This window comes from Oncorhynchus tshawytscha, unplaced genomic scaffold, assembly GCF_018296145.1.
Source record: "Oncorhynchus tshawytscha isolate Ot180627B unplaced genomic scaffold, Otsh_v2.0 Un_contig_5802_pilon_pilon, whole genome shotgun sequence".
Taxonomy (NCBI): domain Eukaryota; kingdom Metazoa; phylum Chordata; class Actinopteri; order Salmoniformes; family Salmonidae; genus Oncorhynchus; species Oncorhynchus tshawytscha.
Window position 1 is genome coordinate 66,747 of NW_024609166.1, and position 23,254 is coordinate 90,000.

A 23,254-nucleotide genomic window follows, 5' to 3' on the forward strand; every position below is an offset into this window, starting at 1 on the left:
TGCTAGATCACAAATACTGTATTTTTGGTATTCTGAATGTCATTCAAATGAGATACACAGAGGTAAACCTAATAGCCTTATCAACTATGAAAACAATTTGTATCGGTGGCTAGTAGAGGTCATTTATTCCACCCTTTTCTCATGTGCTGTCCCCACTCCACATGTCACAGGTTTTAATCGGTAGAGATTAAAAGGGACTTTTCTAACATGCAAACCAATCTATATTTTTAGAATAGGTTCTAATTAGGTTAGACTCAGGGTTAAGGGTTTGGTTAAGGCTAGGGTTATAGCAAGGATCAGTTTCAAATTTTGGCTAGTCGGTTTGCGTGCCAAAAAGTCCCTTTAGTCTCACCAAACCAGTTTTAATTAGACTCCAACGCCCTCTGATGGCAGACAGAGCAGATGCATCAGATGGGGACCCAGAATGCAACTGGGATTGGGATTATCTACTGCTCTATTCCTGTCCCGACCAGTCTGTCTGCACCTAGAACATCATGTACAGGAGGGCCAGATTGTAATCCCACTATAAACCTGTTTATAGAGATATGGTGCCTGGGAATATATATCAATCTACCAATGGAGGCTGGTGGGAGGAGCTATAGAAAGACGGGCTCATTGGAATGGATGGAGTGGAAGATAGTTTCCATATGCTTACATTTGACATTTGTGTCATTTAGCAGACTAAGAGCGATTTACAGTAGTGAGTGCATACATTTTAACACTTTTTTCATTCTGGTCCACCATGGGAATCAAACCCACAGCCCTGGCGCTTGCGGCATGCTCTACCAATTGAGCTAAATGAATTCCATTCCAACCATTACAATGAGACAGTCCTCCTATAGCTTCTCCCACCCAGCCTCCACGGGTGTCAACAGTGCAGTACCGTATACTGTACTTCTGAGTGAGCAGAGCACAAGTATGAGGTTTGCAGGTTTTAGTTCCTGCCCAGTACTAAACACACTGGTTTGACATGATCAATTACCTATAATGAAATGTCATGCATAAAAGAGAGGAGACTAGAGTGCTCTCATCTAGGAAACTGTTATGTCATCTGTGGTTTAGTGGTGTGTGAGGAGGGGAGGGGGGGGTGAAAGGGAGGATGAAGGGAAAGGGAGGGAGGAGAAAGGGAGGGAAAGGGATGTGAGGATTGGGCAGGGAGGTATAGCATGATATGTGTAAATATGGAAATTAGGCAAACTACTAATACTATTCTGCGCAGTTTAGTTTATCTCCCGCTTGAGGAAACCTATCCACCACGGTTCTATTTCAGTTCTATTTTCATGCATTTTGGTAAAAAATAACCCAAAAAATACACATTAGTTTGAAGTTGTATTAGTCCTATATAAAGGGGTATGCACATGGTATACACATATTATACACTTCCAACGAAATGCTTCCTTGAAGGTTCCTTTTCAAAATGCAACAATAATAAGAAATACTAAAAGATAAGAATACAAACATAAAGTACACAATTGCATTTTTTATTGCTCAAAGTATTTCTTAATTAGTCAAATTGCCGTATTTTAAAACATGTTTTTGCGGGTCCCATTTTTGTAAAATGGCATCCCACCTAAAGCACAACGGGAAGCAGACCTACAGTAATGCACTAAAGTAACCAGTAAACGGCGACCCTGCAATACTGAATGAAAAAAAACAAAACATAGACAGGGCAGGGACTATTAAATTAAATTAAAAGTTAGTTGGTATCATGCCTTATATGTTATCAGAAAATGTCTCGCTGAATCAATTGCACAGAATCGTCTCTTAAAACTCTTATCTTAATTTTTAAAATTTTTATGACTCATATTTTGAAACAATTGTTGTAATGTTCCCATAATCTAGACCTAGATTCAATGAGATCAGCTGTTAACCAGAGATAGCAGACACCCGCATAGCAGATGTTTTGTTGGTGTCAGAGGTAGTGGAACTGCATTGGACCCATCAAATCAAATCGCTGAGTAGCTGCTCTTGCGATCATTGTCACAAAGCCACACACCCGACCCCACTCGCGTCAGAAGTTCAGAACGAGAAAGTGTAGGCCAGGGATCATCAACTAGATTCAGTCACAATTTGTAGACTTCAAATTGACTGCAAGAAGCCCAAACAGATATACTGTTTTACTAAAACATCATCATTTCAAACCTTGCTTATGTTAAATGATCAGGTGTCTTTCTATTATCCATGGAATACTTGGGAACAGATTTCTTAAATTAAAATCAATTTGAGATGATTTCCTAGTGTTTTATGTCCAACAATAAAAAAAAATACAAATACTTATTTGTTTCTTTTTTTTTTTGCTAAAATACTTTGGGGGGCCAAATAAAAACACCTGGGGGGCCAGAATTCTGTCCACAGGCTGCCAGTTAGGGAACCCTTGTGTAGACTATATAGAAATAATTACACTAAAATTAAAAATCATTCAAATAAATAATGAGGTTTTCTATCATCCTACTGAGGTATAGATTACATCTCACATTACAGTGTTCTTAATGGAGGTGTAGATTACATCTCACATTACAGTGTTCTTAATGGAGGTGTAGATTACATCTCACATTCCAGTGATTATATCTCACATTCCAGTGTTTAATGGAGGTGTAGATTACATCTCACATTACAGTGTTAGAATTTGTAAACAAGGCTGCATGGGATTTATGTCAATGTGACTCTGTGCAGCCAATGGCAATGTCTGCTTTAGTTGATAATGCAGAAAGCCTGTTGTGTATTTGACAGCTCTAACACAGTTCCACCACAGACACCGTCAAAGCAACTGCTATGTGGATGTCGGCAAAAGCAGATCTGATTGAATAGAGCCCCTATTCACATTATGACCAAAGACACTACTGTTGTGTATTTACTTAAAGGGGCAATCAGCAGTTGCTACATCCATTTTTGACTTATACATTTACAATATTTATTCTTTTTATTCCATTTATTCTTGAAGAATATAACTTATAAATGGATCGTAGCTTAGTTCAACATGTGTATCCCATCAGAACCCAAAATATAATGTTTTATGACAATGTTTTGTAAATAAAGTAATTGTAAACAAACACTGTATAGCCTAAAACATGATTAAAATGACAAGTTTCGTATCATGGCCAGTCAGTCCTTGCATCCATGGCCCTGTCTTTGAATTTGAGAGAGGTTACTTTTCTCCAGCTCCATCTCCCTGCTTTGTAAGGAAACAGTGTTGGGAGTGAGCTTTGTTATTGTTTAAATGCTGATTGCCTCTTTAACAAGTGAGGTGTTTGGATAGAATGAATAACTTGTCATGATGCTTTACATCCACCCCTGTCTCTCTGGGGTTTGACCAGACAGAGGGTACGGGTAAATGATTTTCTCAAGCGCCTGAATAAATACCTAGACACGCTCATGCTGAGTCATGAGGAGTCACACCACTACAGCAAGCAAATAACAAATCATAAAAGGAATGCAGAAAAAACAAAACAATATCAATAGATTTCAAAACATCCACTGTGACCCTGGCTTTTGCCTATCGGGGTCGTCGCGCATAAAGTGTCTCAGAGCAGAGAGCTGATCTTTTTAATACGATTATGGAGATGGATGACCTGTTCCTAGATCAGCACCTTTACTCGTCGTGATGTGTGTGTTTTGTCCTATATTATTATTTTATTTATTTACATTTTTTTAAAAAATCCCAGCACGTCCGCAGGAGACCTTTTGCCTTTTCAAATCTAATCAAAAAAAGAATAATAATTGGGCGAAATGCTTGTGCTTCTAGTTCCGACAGTGCAGTAATATCTAACAAGTAATCTAACAAATGCACAACGACTCCCTTATACACACAAGTGTAGAGGGATGAATAAGATGGCCAACGGCCGTCAATGTAAATAAGAATTTGTTCTTATCTGACTTGCCTAGTTAAATAAAGGTTAACTAACTCTTAGAAGCATTCTGAATATTGGCCCTGAAATAACCGGATGGGTGGGATTCATAGCATTACAATGGGTTTAGGGTAGTCCCTACCATGTTGCTTACACCTATCCTGTTCTTTGAGATCTGCAAAGTATACCAAAGTGGTAGGAGATAAGGAAATGTTTTAGGGCACATTTGGCCTTCAAATGCCTACAAATAAGTAGCACAAGGAGAAACTTGCAATATGAAACTTGCAAACTAAAACAGCACAGCCATTGGTCCATGTGGTCACACTGTGATTAGATAACCTCAACGTCAATCAACCATATTGTCCAATGAGAGTGGTAGCATCAACGAACGCCTATCACTCTACCGATAATCATTGGCCAGTCAAATGTCGATCATCACAAAACGTACCCTCCTCTTTTAACCTCAATGACACTCCGTGCGAGATCATTAGTCGACCGTATTGACGTAAAACACGAATCACCCTCAATTATTGGCTTTTTTACCTGTCAGTTGCTGTCAATCTCGCTGAACGACCAATGAGAAGCCCCGACTCGCTCATTATTCCTCCTGCTTATGGGTACGCGCTAGTCACGTGATGTTTGTGCTCCGCTCGGTAGAGTTGTGTACAGAGGGAGAAGAGGGGACTGATTGCTAGCTAACTATTAAAGAAACGGGATTGAACGTGGAAACATTTCACACGGTGGGCTTCCTTTCCTAAAAGCGTACATTGGATACCTGTTTGTGACGAAGAGGCCTGGACCGGCCGTTTTCAAACAGAACCAACATACATTTACGCTTGTATTGTAGCTAACCATCGCGCCGTGTAGCCACAGCACAACACAGCAGCGCCAGTCGGAGCCCGTCTCCAAAACAAGAATGGGGTCTAGGTCCACAGCACGGTTTAGGTAAAGTGACCTTTGGTTGTGTTTTCTAAATGGCAAATTTCACGAATTACCAAGAAAGCAAAGCGGCTATGTTGTTAGTGGAGACGCAACAGAGGGGCATCGGGACGAAACCAGCGGCAGCCAATGATGGAGACACCTCGGTCGGGGAACCCCTTCCCCGTTATTGAATATCGGTGGCGTCGGGGCCAGCGGAGCTCGTTTCCATCAGCACTTGCCGCCCTCCAGCCACCATCACTACCCCCAGAGCTCGCTGCCCAAAGGACAACAACACCCGCTGTCGCACCACTACCAGGCGGCGACGGAGCATCATCTCTCTGTTGAAAACATCACGGAGTCCCCGGTAAGGAAAGCCTCGTCATCGTCTTTGAACCTGGTACAGCAGGACCCCGCTGCTAGCCACCACGCACTCGCTGCGTCGGTAAACGCGGCGTCGGCCGCGATACAACTAGCCGCGAATGCTAATGTTAGCGTGGCTACCTCAGAAGGTGTAGTGGACGACATTCAGAAGTGTGGCTATCTGCGGAAACAGAAACACGGCCACAAGAGGTTTTTCGTGCTGAGGGCGGCCAGCCACCTAGGCCTCAGTCGGTTGGAGTACTATGACAGCGAGAAAAAATTCCGTAACAGTCTGCGGTCTGCTGCTGCGGCAGCTGCAAACGGTACGGTCGCCCCTTCTCCCCCGAAAAGGGTGATCTATCTGTATCAGTGCTTCACTGTCAACAAACGAGCAGATTCCAAAAACAAACACCTCATAGCCCTCTACACTAAGGATGAATACTTTGCTATTGTAGCTGAAAACGAGCAGGAACAAGATGACTGGTATGTAGCGCTGAGTGAACTGATGAGTGAGGGGAAAAAGGGGCATCTAGACTCGGACGAGTTGGATGATGGCTACGGTACCGTCACACCAGGTACGGTTTTCAAAGAGGTGTGGCAGGTGAACGTGAAACCCAAAGGGCTGGGTCAGACCAAGAACCTCACAGGTGTGTATCGTTTATGCCTCTCTACTAAAACTATCCACCTGGTCAAACTAAACTCTGAGACGCCATGTGTCAACCTTCAGCTGATGAACATCAGACGCTGTGGACACTCAGAAAGCTTCTTCTTCATGGAGGTGGGTCGGTCATCCTCTATAGGCCCTGGGAGATATGGATGCAGGTAGATGACTCTGTAGTGGCTCAGAACATGCATGAGACCATCCTGGAGACCATGAAGGCTCTGAAGGCCTTTGCTGAGATCCGCCCCAGGAGCAAGAGCCAATCTTCTGGCTCCAACCCCATCGCTTTTATCACCACCCGCCGTCACCTAGGTAACCTGCCTCCGAGCCAGACAGGTCTCCAGCGCCGCTCCAGGACTGAGTCGGTGGTTGGGACGCCGCCGTCGAGTAAGAGCTCTGGCGCCAGCGGCTATCGCTTCCGAACATCGAGCGAGGGTGAGGGGACGATGAACCGGCCATTCCGATCCGTTACCGGCAGCCTGATCCACCTGAACACTGCCCGGATACACCTGGGGCGCCAGGAGGGCGGGGTAGGGGCAGGGAATACCGGGAGCACCGGGGTTGTAGGGCGCTACGCCAGGGCACTACCAGGGTCCACCTACCACGCCCGCTCCGCCTCGCTCCCAGTCTCCCACTTTCCCTCCACCACCTCCCCTGTCAGCGTGTCCAGCAGCAGCGGGCATGGCTCCGTCTCCGATACCCTTACCCGGCCCTCCTCAGCGTCCATCTGTGGTTCCCCCTCCGACGGAGGCTTCAACTCCTCAGACGAGTACGGCTCCAGCCCTGGGGACTTCCGCTACTTCAGGGTCCGGAGCAACACTCCTGATTCCCTTGGCAACACCCCACCAATCAGAGAAGAGAACTGCATGAGCGACTACATGGCCATGGGCTGGCACCGTGAGGTGTTTGAGCCGCCAGCGGTGGAGGGAGTAGCTCTGGCAGTGCGGAGACGCCCAACCGGGACGAGCACGTCGACGGATGACGACAGGTCCCTGAGGAGACGTACCCACTCGTTCACGCGGCCCGGGGTCAGGGGGTGTTGCCGGCGGCAGCAGTGGTGTGACGGTGTACCAGAAGATGACCCAGACCACCTTCTCGCTGGACGAGTCGGTGTCCGTGGGAGAGGCCCTGTCTCTCGGCCGCACCGACAGCATCACCCAGCCTTCCTCCTCTTCTTCTTCCCTCCGCTCTGACTACAGCTCCTGCTCCGAGCACAGCCAGGGCCGACCCCTCCTTTTCGGCCAAGGAGGACAGCGGCTACATGCCCATGTTGTGTGGGGTGGCAGCCTCACCCTGTGACGCACCGGACTACATGCCTATGCAACCCAGCTCCCCCTCTCTTCACCACCACCATCCCCAGCACTCCCACTCTCCCCAGGCCCCCCGCTCAGCCCAACAGCACACAGACCCCCGTGGCTACATGATGATGCTACCAGGGGGGCGGAACTCCTCTTCCCCAGTCCAGGCCTCCCCCAGCTCCCACAGCAGTAGCAGTAGCATGGGTCTGGGTGGAGGTAGTGTCAGTAGTTCTGGAAGTATAGTGGAGCGGCCCGAGAATGGAGAGTACATGGACATGTCGTACAGCAGTAGCGGAGGAGGTGGAGGGGACGCGGCAGGGGGACGGAAGTTCTCCAACGAGGGGGGATACTACGCACTGAGCAACCCTGAAGGGAGAGACCCCAAATCATACAACTACAGCCCCTACTTCTCCCTGCCTCGCTCCTACAAGGCCCCCGCTGCGAGAGAGAGGGAACAGAGAGAGAGGGAACAGAGAGAGAGGGAACAGAGAGAGAGGGAACCGAGAGCGCATGATGAGTATGTACCCATGAGCTCCCCGGCAAAACCAGTCTACTCCCAGGTTGCTACCGGCAATGTCGGCGAGAGGGGCGTGACGACGAGGGGTGTTGGTAGTGGGGGGTCTGACACCCCTCACGTCCTCCCTCACGGCTACCCGCCCCCTCCCTACGGGGTGCACCACCAAGCGGCTAACGGTGACCGTCGGACGACCCCGGTCCGGCCCAACCGCCTCCCCCTAGGGCGCCGCAGCTTCCACGGGTCACTGAGGGTCAGCGAGCCGGACGCCGCCGAGGTACTCTCCAGCCCTGGAGAGTACATCAACATCGAGTTTGGGGGCCGCTACGGACCCCCAACGGCCTGCCCCCCTCTGCCCAGGATGGCTCACCCTCGGTGGGCTCTGCTGAGCAGCGCCACTCCCCCTCCCCACCCCTATCCTCAGAACCAGGACTATATGAGTGTAGAGGTGGGGGTTGGAGGTGGGGTGATGATGGAGGACGCCTGGCTAAGAACAAGTCTCCCAGACCCTCACTGGTGGCTCCCTGGAACCCACCCAGCTACATCCGACCTCTTGCCACTGGGGCCTCCGTGAGTGGGGCCCCTGGTTCTTCTGGAGCTCGATGGCGGACGGGGACAGATGACTACACAGATATGACCTTTAACCTCAGCAGTGGTGAGGAGTCGCGGGGTTACGGAGTAGTCCCACGGCCATGCTGCAGCACCTGTGTTTGATGGAGAGCTGCTACCCCCCACCTTAACCCCCACCTCTGCCTCCCCTCCCTCCTCCAGCCCCCAGCTTGAGCCCATCAAGGTGGTACGTGCGGACCCCCAGGGCGACGCCGACACAGCTCTGAAACGTTTTCCTCATCCTCCACCTCCGGAGGAGTCGGAGCCACAAGCTCCAGCACCAACCCCAACCCCTCCTTGGGCTCAGCCAACCCATCGGCCCTCAACGTAGCTCATCTGGCCGAGAGCTCCAAGTGGACCGGCTCTGGCTCCTTTGACAGTGTGTGGATGTGTGTTGAGGGGGTAGGGGGGGACTCGGCTGGTCTCCCTGCCCGTCCAGGGCCTTCTGATCTGGGCATTGCCTCTTCTGTGTGTCCTCCTGGGGGTCGGATGTGCAGGAACATGTCTGTGGGGTATCAGAACGGACTCAACTACATCGCCCTGGAGCTGAGAGAGGACCGGGACTCTAACCCTCTACCCGTACCCCAGCAGCAGCAGGGAGGCACCGGGCATGGTACCGGGGTGACCCCCAACGCCCCCCAAGCCAGTAACCTGACTGTGCCAGTAGCAGAGGACAACGGAGCCTATGGCAGTATAGACTTCATCAAGTCAGACAGGATGACTGCCACGTCCAAGGGTGAGTGACAGAGGGATTGTGTGTGGGGGGTATTTGGAAATAGCTACAGGATGGTTTTTCAATACCGTCAATACTGTTGAAACAATTTATTTTAAGTTTTTCTACACATTTTAATATTTGTATCTACTTTTTAAAGTAAATACCAGCAGTCAACTTGTGCAACGTGTTAGGAGATAAAGCAGATGGCGTTCTTCATTTCACCTGTCACATTATTTAACGTTATGAAGTTTACCATAGTTCCCCAGAACAGTTGAGCCAGTCAGGTGTTTGTTTGTGAAGAGCAGAATGGGAGAAAGCCGGAGCAGGTGAGCCAGTCAGGTGTTTGTTTGTGAAGAGCAGAATGGGAGAAAGCCGGAGCAGGTGAGCCAGTCAGGTGTTTGTTTGTGAAGAGCACAATGGGAGAAAGTCAGAGCAGGTGAGCCAGTCAGGTGTTTGTTTGTGAAGAGCAGAATGGGAGAAAGCCAGTCAGGTGTTTGTTTGTGAAGAGCACAATGGGAGAAAGCCAGAGCAGGTGAGCCAGTCAGGTGTTTGTTTGTGAAGAGCACAATGGGAGAAAGCCGGAGCAGGTGAGCCAGTCAGGTGTTTGTTTGTGAAGAGCAGAATGGGAGAAAGCCGGAGCAGGTGAGCCAGTCAGGTGTTTGTTTGTGAAGAGCAGAATGGGAGAAAGCCAGAACAGGTGAGCCAGTCAGGTGTTTGTTTGTGAAGAGCAGAATGGGAGAAAGCCGGAGCAGGTGAGCCAGTCAGGTGTTTGTTTGTGAAGAGCACAATGGGAGAAAGCCAGAACAGGGGAGTCCAGCTGTGTATTGACAGGGGTCTCGTTTTAAATTGAAAGTTAAGTGGTGTTTTGCTTCAATAGAGTGATCAGGGGCGTGCAACTGTAGTTTTCCTTCACATAAAATCCATTCGTGCAACACATTCAGCAGAAAACGGATTCCTTTTCATCGGAGGACAGCAGAAGTGTAACGTTATTTGGCTGCCAGCCACACAAGTAGGCTAAATGAGTTTACAGTGAAAAAGCAAGGTATGTTTTGCAACAACGATGCATGGCCATCATATTAAAGTTCATCATAGAATGTAGCCAGCTACATTTCCTCATGTTATTCTTCAAGGTGAACTAGCATTCTACCAGAGAACAGTAGCTACACATCTGTCAGAGACCTGTTTGCTGATAGAATGCCCATTCGTGGAGAAGTGCAACAGAAGCAAAAAGTTAGTCTGATCCCGAGGAGAAATTACAATAAGAAGCATTTTAGTTCTGTGTTTACAAAATGCAGTAAGATATTTCTTGTGTTTTAATTATTTTTTCCTGTCTGGAAAAACGAATAATTCTGCATTAACTAGCTATCCAGTTAAGTGGCTGACTTAATAAGGTGACGGGGCATCATCATATTGTGTGTATTTTTTTTTTTTTTTTTACGTGTTCAAGAAGTCCCAGCCCTTTGGATGAGTTATCTGTACAGCTGCCACTGCTCTCTTTTCATTCTCTTGCATTTTTTCTCTCCTCTCTGTTGTCCGTCTGTTTGCTCCTCCCACATTTTCTGTGAGCAGAGCAGGCAGGGCCGTTGCCATAGCGACTCCAGACTCCACACAGACGCAGCGTGTCTGCTACTATAGAGCCAGTACTGTTCATTTGCACAATTTCTCTCGTTTACATTCGCTTGTAAATGTCCAAACTCACCAAAAAGAACATTCGGTTGCTCCTACCTATATATGTATAACTAACTATATGTGCTGGACTGCCTGTCTATGCAATTTGGTTATTTTTTTCCCGTTTGTCCTCGTTAGCATACTGAGCTAGCAGCTTACATGGAAATTCGCTATTACATGTGCTAATTTTGTTAGCATTCTGATAGACACCCAATGGGTTTATACTAAGCTGGTAATACAGTAAATCCCAGGGTAGAGAACACTAGTCTGTGTGTGCGCGTGCTAGCCCTCCAGTTGTCGGCATGCCCTGCAGTGCAAAAGGTAATAATGATAAGAGAGGATTCTCACCTACTGTACTCCACACACTTCATTGACCCAGGTCCTGGCCATTGTGCCAAAGTGGGTCAAACAGTACCTATGGTAACTATGGAGAAACCTTGACCTGCAGTTGCCCGTGTGTGTGTTTCCACCAGAGAGAGAGTGTGAGTGTGTTTGTGTTCCTTAGTTTTGTTCCATTGGAAAACCAACACTCCGTTTGTGGGTGTCATGTGGAGATGTGTGTGGTTTTCCATAGAAAAACCAACTCTTCTCCAAAGCTTGTCACTGTTTGAAGTGTTTCCACTGTCATACTAGTGTATGTGTGTGTGGAGTCATGCAGAGGGTCTTTGATGTGCTCTAATTGGCCCAGTGTGTCGGGGGACCACAGCAATAGAACAGAGCCACAGGAAATGCACCACTATCACAGGAATAAACTTCCTGTGACCTGCCTTCAGCAGCCAGCCAGGCCAATTTCAGGACTCCTTCTGAAACAGAGAAGTAGGCTACTGGGTCCGGTTCATTTGGGCATGCTGTAGCAAAACCTTTTTACATAGAGTAGCGAGTGTTAGCTAGCTAGCTGTGCCCTTTCCTATCCCACATCCAAGGCCTCCTTCATAGTGTGACAGTGTGAGCCTACTGGTTGTATTGGTCTTGGAGCTGAGTTAAGGTCCTGTAGTAGAGATTGCTGAGAGCGTGAGCTAGCTGCTGCTGAGAGCGTGAGCTAGCTACCCTTTCCTATTTCACATCTATATTTACTGCTTTATTTTCAGACTGACAGTTATTTATGAGCTGAGTCTAGCAGTAGACATGTGTGTGCTTCATCCCAAATTGCACCCTGAGCCCTGGTCAAAAGTAGTGCACTGTGTAGGGAATAAGGTGCCATTTGAGACACAGAATGTGTACTGGCCCTAACGCAGGAAGGTGCACAGGCAACTGGATCGCCTTTCGTGTGTGTGTGTGTGTGTGCGAGAGCATGTTTGGTGTTGAACCTGAACTCTCTCTGATGTAAATACATACACACAGATGTTAAATATAATCTCTATGTTAAATCAATTTTAATGTTTTAGTACGATGTAGATTATACCGCTGTCATTAATTGATGTATTGCTGTATAATAAGTTGCTATGACACATACAACAGGTAATCAACTAGGGACTATGCGTTCTATGGGACAAATAATGAATGACGTGGAAGGTTTGTTCCATGACGTTCTAGTGAAGTGGAACTGAGCTTCCACAGTTGCATTGTTTTCCAGAGAACGCATAGATTTCCTAGTTATAATTTGAAATGTGTTAATTTGCCAGTAGAAATGTGTTCAACATCCACTGAAGTAGCTAACAAGTCTACTTGCTGCACCCTCGACAACCACTGTGATTATTATTATTTGACCCTGCTGGTCATTTATGAACATTTGAACATTTTGGCCATATTCTGTTATCTCTACCCGGCACAGCCAGAAGACTGGCCACCCCTTAGAGCCTGGTTCCTCTAGGTTTCTTCCTAGGTTTTGGCCTGTCTTAGAGAGTTTATCCTAGCCACCGTGCTTCTATACCTGCATTGCTTGCTGTTTGGGGTTTTAGGCTGGGTTTCTGTACAGCACTTTGTGACATCAGCTGATATAAGAAGGGCTTTATAAATACATTTGATTGATTGATTTGAAATGTGATACTAGATGGCTACAGTAGTTGCTGTGGTAACCAAACAGACTTGCTAGTTTAGCTCACCAAACCATCAGTCCTAGCTTGCTATTATGAAAAATCAAATTCAACAATACCAATACTGTTTTCAATCCGACTTTTGCTTTCAAAAGAAGCTCAAACAAAACATACCATGCGTTTATAGGGAAATAATGCATGCTCTAGAGCACCAATCAGAAAGGAGTATTCAACAATGCCATGGCATAAGATGATGTAAGACTTACATACTAATACCACTGTAACAGCAAGTGCTTCAAGTAGTGTTATCAGCCATTTCCATGGCAATGTAGTTTCTTGTAGTTTCATTAGGTCTATATCGACTTGTATGTTAGTGTGTCCTTTGTTACTCATAGGTAAACGCCTCCTGTCTGAGTCAAAGCCAGGGTATTTTCTCATGTAGGAGTATATTAGCCTCGTGACTAACAGGCTAGCTAGCTGTTTACTGTTGTAAAGTGTGTGTGTGTACTATGGTAAGCCTGAATGTGTTCTCATATTCTCTAGGATTGGGATCATCAACTAGATTCAGCCGCGGGACGATTTCTTTCTTCTTTTCTTAAACGGATAGTTGGTGGGGCGGAAACGGTCAACGTGTCTCTCTATTGTTCGTGGGAATACTTGCCAACAGATTTTTCCAATAATCTCTTAGAGCTGATTTCCTGGTGTTTTTTATAGTCTCGTGTCCAACAATATAAAAACAATAATAATCATGTCATTCTAAAATCACTCGTGGGCCATCCTGCTGTAGGATGTTGAATGACTGTGTGATAGTTGTAGGCTTTGCTGGGGAGTGAATGTTCTCCCACATTCAGATAGGAGGAGGACGAATATGAAATTGGTTGAGTAATCAAATTCTTGGGTTACTATGTGCCTCAAAGGGAAACAATCTACTCCAATGCTTTTTAAAAATTCATTGTTGGACATAAAAGACTGAAAAAACAGTAGCAAATCAGCACCAAGGGATTTTGATTTCTGAAATCTGTTCCAAAGTATTCCCACGCATAACAGAGGTGTGTGTGTGTGTACATTCTAGGTACATGCCATGTCGTTTTTCCCCCAGAATTAAACTGGAATGTCCACTAGTGGCACTCTGAAGAGCCCAGGACATCATATAACAACTCCTGACACCCCTAGAGATGCCCTCTAGCACCTCTAACCCTCCACGAGACCTCATCTCTGGTCTAAAAGTGACAGTGGAATAGCCTAGTTATTGCTCTGGTTTCCCTGAGAGACTCGCCAGGGTCCGTTATGCCGGAGTTGTGATGTCATCAATTAGAATATTCCTTCTTCTATACAGATTGAGAATGGGAAGGAGTTCTACCTCCCCGTGAAGGGGCATTCCTTATCAGCCAGTATTGCCAGATAGTATTGTCGTTAACATAACGTGTGTGTGGTCCTGTACTGTACTGTAGTGTGTGTGTGTTACTGTGTGTGTTACTCTACTGTAGTGTGTGTTTGTTACTCTACTGTGTGTGTGTTACTCTACTGTAGTGTGTGTGTTTTACTCTACTGTAGTGTGTGTTTGTTACTCTACTGTGTGTGTTACTCTACTGTAGTGTGTGTGTTTTACTCTACTGTAGTGTGTGTGTTTTACTCTACTGTAGTGTGTGTGTTTTACTCTACTGTAGTGTGTGTGTGTTTTACTCTACTGTAGTGTGTGTGTGTTTTACTCTACTGTAGTGTGTGTGTTTTACTCTACTGTAGTGTGTGTTTTACTCTACTGTAGTGTGTGTGTGTTTTACTCTACTGTAGTGTGTGTGTTTTACTCTACTGTAGTGTGTGTGTGTTACTCTACTGTAGTGTGTGTGTGTTACTCTACTGTAGTGTGTGTGTGTGTGTTACTCTACTGTAGTGTGTGTGTGTTACTCTACTGTAGTGTGTGTGTGTTACTCTACTGTAGTGTGTGTGTTACTCTACTGTAGTGTGTGTGTTTTACTCTACTGTAGTGTGTGTGTTTTACTCTACTGTAGTGTGTGTGTGTGTTACTCTACTGTAGTGTGTGTGTTTTACTCTACTGTAGTGTGTGTGTTACACTACTGTAGTGTGTGTGTTTTACTCTACTGTAGTGTGTGTGTGTTACTCTACTGTAGTGTGTGTGTTACTCTACTGTAGTGTGTGTGTTTTACTCTACTGTAGTGTGTGTGTTTTACTCTACTGTAGTGTGTGTGTGTTTTACTCTACTGTAGTGTGTGTGTGTGTTACTCTACTGTAGTGTGTGTGTGTTTTACTCTACTGTAGTGTGTGTGTGTTACTCTACTGTAGTGTGTGTGTGTTACTCTACTGTAGTGTGTGTGTGTTACTCTACTGTAGTGTGTGTGTTACTCTACTGTAGTGTGTGTGTGTTACTCTACTGTAGTGTGTGTGTGTTACTCTACTGTAGTGTGTGTTACTCTACTGTAGTGTGTGTTACTCTACTGTAGTGTGTGTGTTTTACTCTACTGTAGTGTGTGTGTTTTACTCTACTGTAGTGTGTGTGTTTTACTCTACTGTAGTGTGTGTGTTTTACTCTACTGTAGTGTGTGTTTTACTCTACTGTAGTGTGTGTGTTTTACTCTACTGTAGTGTGTGTTACTCTACTGTAGTGTGTGTTACTCTACTGTAGTGTGTGTGTTACTCTACTGTAGTGTGTGTGTTTTACTCTACTGTAGTGTGTGTGTTTTACTCTACTGTAGTGTGTGTGTTTTACTCTACTGTAGTGTGTGTGTGTTACTCTACTGTAGTGTGTGTGTTTTACTCTACTGTAGTGTGTGTGTTTTACTCTACTGTAGTGTGTGTGTGTGTTACTCTACTGTAGTGTGTGTGTTTTACTCTACTGTAGTGTGTGTGTGTGTTACTCTACTGTAGTGTGTGTGTGTGTTACTCTACTGTAGTGTGTGTGTTTTACTCTACTGTAGTGTGTGTTTTACTCTACTGTAGTGTGTGTTACTCTACTGTAGTGTGTGTGTTACACTACTGTAGTGTGTGTGTTTTACTCTACTGTAGTGTGTGTGTTTTACTCTACTGTAGTGTGTGTGTTTTACTCTACTGTAGTGTGTGTGTTTTACTCTACTGTAGTGTGTGTGTGTGTTACTCTACTGTAGTGTGTGTGTGTTTTACTCTACTGTAGTGTGTGTGTGTTACTCTACTGTAGTGTGTGTGTGTTACTCTACTGTAGTGTGTGTGTGTTACTCTACTGTAGTGTGTGTGTGTTACTCTACTGTAGTGTGTGTGTGTTACTCTACTGTAGTGTGTGTGTGTTACTCTACTGTGTGTGTGTGTTACTCTACTGTAGTGTGTGTTACTCTACTGTAGTGTGTGTTACTCTACTGTAGTGTGTGTGTTTTACTCTACTGTAGTGTGTGTGTTTTACTCTACTGTAGTGTGTGTGTTTTACTCTACTGTAGTGTGTGTGTTTTACTCTACTGTAGTGTGTGTGTTTTACTCTACTGTAGTGTGTGTGTGTTACTCTACTGTAGTGTGTGTTACTCTACTGTGTGTGTGTTACTCTACTGTAGTGTGTGTGTGTTACTCTACTGTAGTGTGTGTGTTTTACTCTACTGTAGTGTGTGTGTTTTACTCTACTGTAGTGTGTGTGTTTTACTCTACTGTAGTGTGTGTGTTTTACTCTACTGTAGTGTGTGTGTTTTACTCTACTGTAGTGTGTGTGTTACTCTACTGTAGTGTGTGTGTTACTCTACTGTAGTGTGTGTGTTTTACTCTACTGTAGTGTGTGTGTTTTACTCTACTGTAGTGTGTGTGTTTTACTCTACTGTAGTGTGTGTGTTTTACTCTACTGTAGTGTGTGTGTGTTACTCTACTGTAGTGTGTGTGTGTTACTCTACTGTAGTGTGTGTGTGTTACTCTACTGTAGTGTGTGTGTTACTCTACTGTAGTGTGTGTGTTACTCTACTGTAGTGTGTGTGTTACTCTACTCTAGTGTGTGTGTGTTACTCTACTCTAGTGTGTGTGTTTTACTCTACTCTAGTGTGTGTGTTTTACTCTACTCTAGTGTGTGTGTTTTACTCTACTGTAGTGTGTGTGTTTTACTCTACTGTAGTGTGTGTGTTTTACTCTACTGTAGTGTGTGTTTTACTCTACTGTAGTGTGTGTTTTACTCTACTGTAGTGTGTGTGTGTTACTCTACTGTAGTGTGTGTGTTTACTCTACTGTACTGTGTGTGTGTTACTCTACTGTGTGTGTGTTACTCTACTGTGTGTGTGTTACTCTACTGTAGTGTGTGTGTGTTACTCTACTGTAGTGTGTGTGTGTTACTCTACTGTAGTGTGTGTGTGTTACTCTACTGTGTGTGTGTTACTCTACTGTAGTGTGTGTGTGTTACTCTACTGTAGTGTGTGTGTTACTCTACTGTAGTGTGTGTGTGTTACTCTACTGTAGTGTGTGTGTGTTACTCTACTGTAGTGTGTGTGTGTTACTCTACTGTAGTGTGTGTGTGTTACTCTACTGTAGTGTGTGTGTGTTACTCTACTGTAGTGTGTGTGTGTTACTCTACTGTAGTGTGTGTGTGTTACTCTACTGTAGTGTGTGTGTGTTACTCTACTGTAGTGTGTGTGTGTTACTCTACTGTAGTGTGTGTTACTCTACTGTAGTGTGTGTTACTCTACTGTAGTGTGTGTGTGTGTGTTACTCTACTGTAGTGTGTGTTACTCTACTGTAGTGTGTGTTACTCTACTGTAGTGTGTGTTACTCTAATGTAGTGTGTGTTACTCTACTGTAGTGTGTGTTACTCTACTGTAGTGTGTGTTACTCTACTGTAGTGTGTGTGTTACTCTACTGTAGTGTGTGTGTTACTCTACTGTAGTGTGTGTGTGTGTGTTACTCTACTGTAGTGTGTGTGTGTGTGTGTTACTCTACTGTAGTGTGTGTGTTACTCTACTGTAGTGTGTGTTACTCTACTGTAGTGTGTGTGTGTGTGTTACTCTACTGTAGTGTGTGTGTTACTCTACTGTAGTGTGTGTGTTACTCTACTGTAGTGTGTGTGTTACTCTACTGTAGTGTGTGTGTTACTCTACTGTAGTGTGTGTGTTACTCTACTGTAGTGTGTGTGTTACTCTACTGTAGTGTGTGTGTTACTCTACTGTAGTGTGTGTGTTACTCTACTGTAGTGTGTGTGTTACTCTACTGTAGTGTGTGTGTTACTCTACTGTAGTGTGTGTTACTCTACTGTAGTGTGTGTGTGTGTGTTACTCTACTGTAGTGTGTGTGTGTGTGTTACTCTACTGTAGTGTGTGTGTTACTCTACTGTAGTGTGTGTGTTACTCTACTGTAGTGTGTGTGTGTGTGTGTGTTACTCTACTGTAGTGTGTGTTACTCTACTGTAGTGTGTGTGTGTTACTCTACTGTAGTGTGTGTTACTCTACTGTAGTGTGTGTGTGTTACTCTACTGTAGTGTGTGTGTGTTACTCTACTGTAGTGTGTGTGTGTTACTCTACTGTAGTGTGTGTGTGTTACTCTACTGTAGTGTGTGTGTGTTACTCTACTGTAGTGTGTGTGTGTTACTCTACTGTAGTGTGTGTGTTACTCTACTGTAGTGTGTGTGTGTTACTCTACTGTAGTGTGTGTGTTACTCTACTGTAGTGTGTGTGTTACTCTACTGTAGTGTGTGTGTTACTCTACTGTAGTGTGTGTGTGTGTGTGTTACTCTACTGTAGTGTGTGTTACTCTACTGTAGTGTGTGTTACTCTAATGTAGTGTGTGTTACTCTACTGTAGTGTGTGTTACTCTACTGTAGTGTGTGTGTTACTCTACTGTAGTGTGTGTGTTACTCTACTGTAGTGTGTGTGTTACTCTACTGTAGTGTGTGTGTGTTACTCTACTGTAGTGTGTGTGTTACTCTACTGTAGTGTGTGTGTGTTACTCTACTGTAGTGTGTGTGTGTTACTCTACTGTAGTGTGTGTGTGTTACTCTACTGTAGTGTGTGTGTGTTACTCTACTGTAGTGTGTGTGTGTTACTCTACTGTAGTGTGTGTGTGTTACTCTACTGTAGTGTGTGTGTGTTACTCTACTGTAGTGTGTGTGTGTTACTCTACTGTAGTGTGTGTGTGTTACTCTACTGTAGTGTGTGTGTGTTACTCTACTGTAGTGTGTGTGTGTTACTCTACTGTAGTGTGTGTGTGTGTGTGTGTTACTCTACTGTAGTGTGTGTTACTCTACTGTAGTGTGTGTTACTCTAATGTAGTGTGTGTTACTCTACTGTAGTGTGTGTTACTCTACTGTAGTGTGTGTTACTCTACTGTAGTGTGTGTGTTACTCTACTGTAGTGTGTGTGTTACTCTACTGTAGTGTGTGTGTGTGTGTGTTACTCTACTGTAGTGTGTGTTACTCTACTGTAGTGTGTGTGTGTTACTCTACTGTAGTGTGTGTGTGTTACTCTACTGTAGTGTGTGTGTGTTACTCTACTGTAGTGTGTGTGTGTTACTCTACTGTAGTGTGTGTGTACTCTACTGTAGTGTGTGTGTGTTCTACTGTAGTGTGTGTGTGTTACTCTACTGTAGTGTGTGTGTTACTCTACTGTAGTGTGTGTGTGTTACTCTACTGTAGTGTGTGTGTTACTCTACTGTAGTGTGTGTGTGTGTGTGTTACTCTACTGTAGTGTGTGTTACTCTACTGTAGTGTGTGTTACTCTACTGTAGTGTGTGTTACTCTAATGTAGTGTGTGTTACTCTAATGTAGTGTGTGTTACTCTACTGTAGTGTGTGTTACTCTACTGTAGTGTGTGTTACTCTACTGTAGTGTGTGTTACTCTACTGTAGTGTGTGTGTTACTCTACTGTAGTGTGTGTGTTACTCTACTGTAGTGTGTGTGTGTGTGTTACTCTACTGTAGTGTGTGTGTTACTCTACTGTAGTGTGTGTGTGTGTGTTACTCTACTGTAGTGTGTGTGTGTGTGTGTTACTCTACTGTAGTGTGTGTGTTACTCTACTGTAGTGTGTGTGTTACTCTACTGTAGTGTGTGTGTGTGTGTTACTCTACTGTAGTGTGTGTGTTACTCTACTGTAGTGTGTGTGTTACTCTACTGTAGTGTGTGTGTTACTCTACTGTAGTGTGTGTGTGTGTGTTACTCTACTGTAGTGTGTGTGTGTGTGTGTTACTCTACTGTTGTGTGTGTGTTACTCTACTGTAGTGTGTGTGTGTTACTCTACTGTAGTGTGTGTGTGTGTGTTACTCTACTGTAGTGTGTGTTACTCTACTGTAGTGTGTGTGTGTGTGTTACTCTACTGTAGTGTGTGTGTTACTCTACTGTAGTGTGTGTGTGTTACTCTACTGTAGTGTGTGTGTGTGTGTTACTCTACTGTAGTGTGTGTTACTCTACTGTAGTGTGTGTGTGTTACTCTACTGTAGTGTGTGTTACTCTACTGTAGTGTGTGTGTGTGTTACTCTACTGTAGTGTGTGTTACTCTACTGTAGTGTGTGTGTGTGTGTTACTCTACTGTAGTGTGTGTGTTACTCTACTGTAGTGTGTGTGTTACTCTACTGTAGTGTGTGTGTGTTACTCTACTGTAGTGTGTGTTACTCTACTGTAGTGTGTGTGTGTGTGTTACTCTACTGTAGTGTGTGTGTTACTCTACTGTAGTGTGTGTGTGTGTGTTACTCTACTGTAGTGTGTGTGTTACTCTACTGTAGTGTGTGTGTGTGTGTTACTCTACTGTAGTGTGTGTTACTCTACTGTAGTGTGTGTGTGTGTGTGTGTTACTCTACTGTAGTGTGTGTGTGTGTGTGTGTTACTCTACTGTAGTGTGTGTGTGTGTGTTACTCTACTGTAGTGTGTGTGTGTGTGTTACTCTACTGTAGTGTGTGTGTTACTCTACTGTAGTGTGTGTGTTACTCTACTGTAGTGTGTGTGTTACTCTACTGTAGTGTGTGTGTGTGTGTTACTCTACTGTAGTGTGTGTTACTCTACTGTAGTGTGTGTGTGTTACTCTACTGTAGTGTGTGTGTGTGTGTTACTCTACTGTAGTGTGTGTGTCTACTATTCCCTCACTGTATTGCCGTTCCTCCTTGTAGTTTGATCCTCCACAGATGGTCTTAATAAAAGAGCAGGTTTTTACTAGTTTAACTCTCTCCCTATAGGAATGTGATGTTAGCTAAGTTTATTAGCCATACAGACACGGGGACATGGAGAGGGATAATGCAGAGGCAGTTGTTGTTGCTAATGTTTGCGCTGTGTGTGTTTTGGCATTGCTGGCTTCTAAATGGACACACACACTTGCTTTCTCTCGCTCTCTCTCCTTTTGTCCTTCTGAATTTCAAATTGAATAGGCCTATTTAGGGTGTGTGTGTGTGTCGGAGAAATTGTATTTTCACTGAACAAAAAATATAAATGCAACAATTCCAATGATATTACTGAGTTACAGTTCATATAAGGAAATCAGTCAATTGAAGTGAATTCATTAGGCCCTAAACTATGGATTTCACATGACTGGGCAGGGGAGCAGCCATGGGTGGGCCTGGGAGGGCATGGGCCCACCCACTGGAAAACACGGAGGGCAATGTTGCCAAAGCGAAGTGTTACACACAAAAATTATGAAAAGAACGGTGACAAAAACAAGAATACTACCTATAAAAGCATAATGTATAAAACAAAGAACTATACAAAAATGTAAGTAATGGCTCATGTTCAGAATCTAATTCGACAAACAATAAATGACTGGTGGTACTTATATTGTTTGTTACTTATTATACAGAAAATAGTAGGCTACATTCCATGTTTCCTGCCTTCGCTCGTCTCTCTCTGTCTGTGTTAAGCCTGTGATTTCCCATGTTTCCTCCCTTAGCTTGTGGCAAGCTGTGACGTACTGTGCTGCCAACTCTTTAACATCAGACCTTAGTTTGATTGTTCTGTGAATGTAGCACTTTTCAGTTTGAATTTAGGGAAGAAGGAATCTTCTATACTGAACAAAAATGGGGAGCCAGGCCCTGCCAATAAGAATCTGTTTTCCCCACAAAATGACTTTATTACAGCAATACTTGTCTGCCTCTCTCTCTCTCTGCCTGCCTGCCTCTCTCTCTCTCTCTCTCTCTCTCTCTGCCTGCCTGCCTGCCTCTGTCTTGTCTGTCTTCCTTTGTCTCTCTCTGTCTCTGTGTCTCTCTGTCTGTGTCTGTCTCTGTGTGTTAAGCCTGTGATTAGTTGATAATACCATTTAGCTGCCTAAGACACAGAGTAGGGTGGGGGCTAATGCCCGGATTCTACAAATGTATAGGATGCATAAATGTGCCTTGGCCTACAAGGGTTGTGCTCCCGCGGAAATCTAATTAACATAAAACAAAAATCCCGGTGGATATCGGTCTGTCTAAGCTAGAGAGATGTTGTTGCATGGCCTGCATCTCACTCCACTGCACCTTCGATGTCGTCCTCCCGCACCTGCTTTAAAAGGACTGGTGTTTGTCAGACCATGAGACATCCGGTCAAAAGTTTTTATTTTATTTTACATTTTTTAAACTATTTTCTACATTGTAGAATAATATTGAAGACATCAAAACTATGAAATAACACATATGGAATCATGTAGTAACCAAAAAAGTGTAAACAAATCAAAATGTTTTATTTTTGAGATTCTTCAAGTAGCCACCCTTTGCCTTGATGACAGCTTTGCGTAGAGCTCCTCAAATGTTTTCCTTAGGTAAGGGCATATGTAAGGGGTTTTACGGTAGTTTGAAGACCTGTACAGCAGAAAGTCTCTGGTTACCATGGAGATGACCTAACTCACTGACTGAACTCTCCTCAAAGAGATCACATTTTAATTTGGGAGATCGCAAAACTGATACATTCAAGACGGGATAAACAAATATTCAGAAAATGATGAAACACATTTCTTTTAGTAAAAAAAAATTAAATTATTTCTATTACTTTCTAGCACATCAAGCTAACTAACAGGGTAGCCAGCTAGCTTTGTAACCATGGACTGTGTTTCTTCCATTGTGTATCTAAGCAGCTAGCCCGTTAGCTAGCTGCCTAGCTGGTGGAGGTTTTCATTTGAAACCAGGCCAGAGGAAAGCAACATTCACCTCCACAAATGCGGTTTACTTTGATGTCCATTTTGAATGAAGCACTTCAGGGTCCTCATGGGGACCCTTTAACTTTTTCGCTTAATTGACTTAAAGTTCAGGAAACTTTATGGGAAAAGAGAAGGGGGAAATTAACTTTTTAAATCTGTTTCATGTAACTGGGCCCAGACCCAGAGGTCAAATGAAAGGTTACAATAGCCAATGAAAGACTTTTGGTTGCATTTTTAAAAAATGATCTGGCTTTACATGTGGACATGTTGTATAACGCACCTTTAACAGAAAAACACTGGTGTAAAAAACACTGAAATTAAAAACAAATGACATTTTAAGTAGGCAGGCGTCTGAAGAAGTAGGCATCTGAAAAATAACCTTTAACATTATAAATTAGGCTGTTTTGAATCCTACACGCACACTGGCACACACTGACGGGGTCATGGAGGGTGATAGTACAGCGACACTAGAGGGATTTAAGAATGGCTCTTTATGATAGTACTTTGTGGGCATGGCTGGTTTCTAAATGTACTCACATGCACACAAACACACCTTTCGTTATCTCTTTTTCTGTCTCTCTTTCTCTCTGTCTCTCTGACTGTCACAGACAGACCCTTATACCAGTGTTTCTCAAAGTTCTCCTCTGGGTCCCTCAGCC

General features: G+C 44.3%; 1 protein-coding gene across 1 annotated transcript in view; it reads left to right on the forward strand.

Annotated features, from left to right (window-relative positions):
* The first annotated feature begins 4,761 nt into the window (after window positions 1–4,761).
* LOC112236594 (insulin receptor substrate 2-B) overlaps window positions 4,762–23,254 on the forward strand; it is a 30,411-nt gene continuing 11,918 nt past the window's right edge. The window contains 6 exon segments of the mRNA XM_042314391.1: window positions 4,762–4,790; window positions 4,923–5,932; window positions 5,935–6,903; window positions 6,987–7,525; window positions 7,646–8,060; window positions 8,414–8,944. Coding sequence (XP_042170325.1) covers window positions 4,762–4,790; window positions 4,923–5,932; window positions 5,935–6,903; window positions 6,987–7,525; window positions 7,646–8,060; window positions 8,414–8,944 — 3,493 coding nt within the window.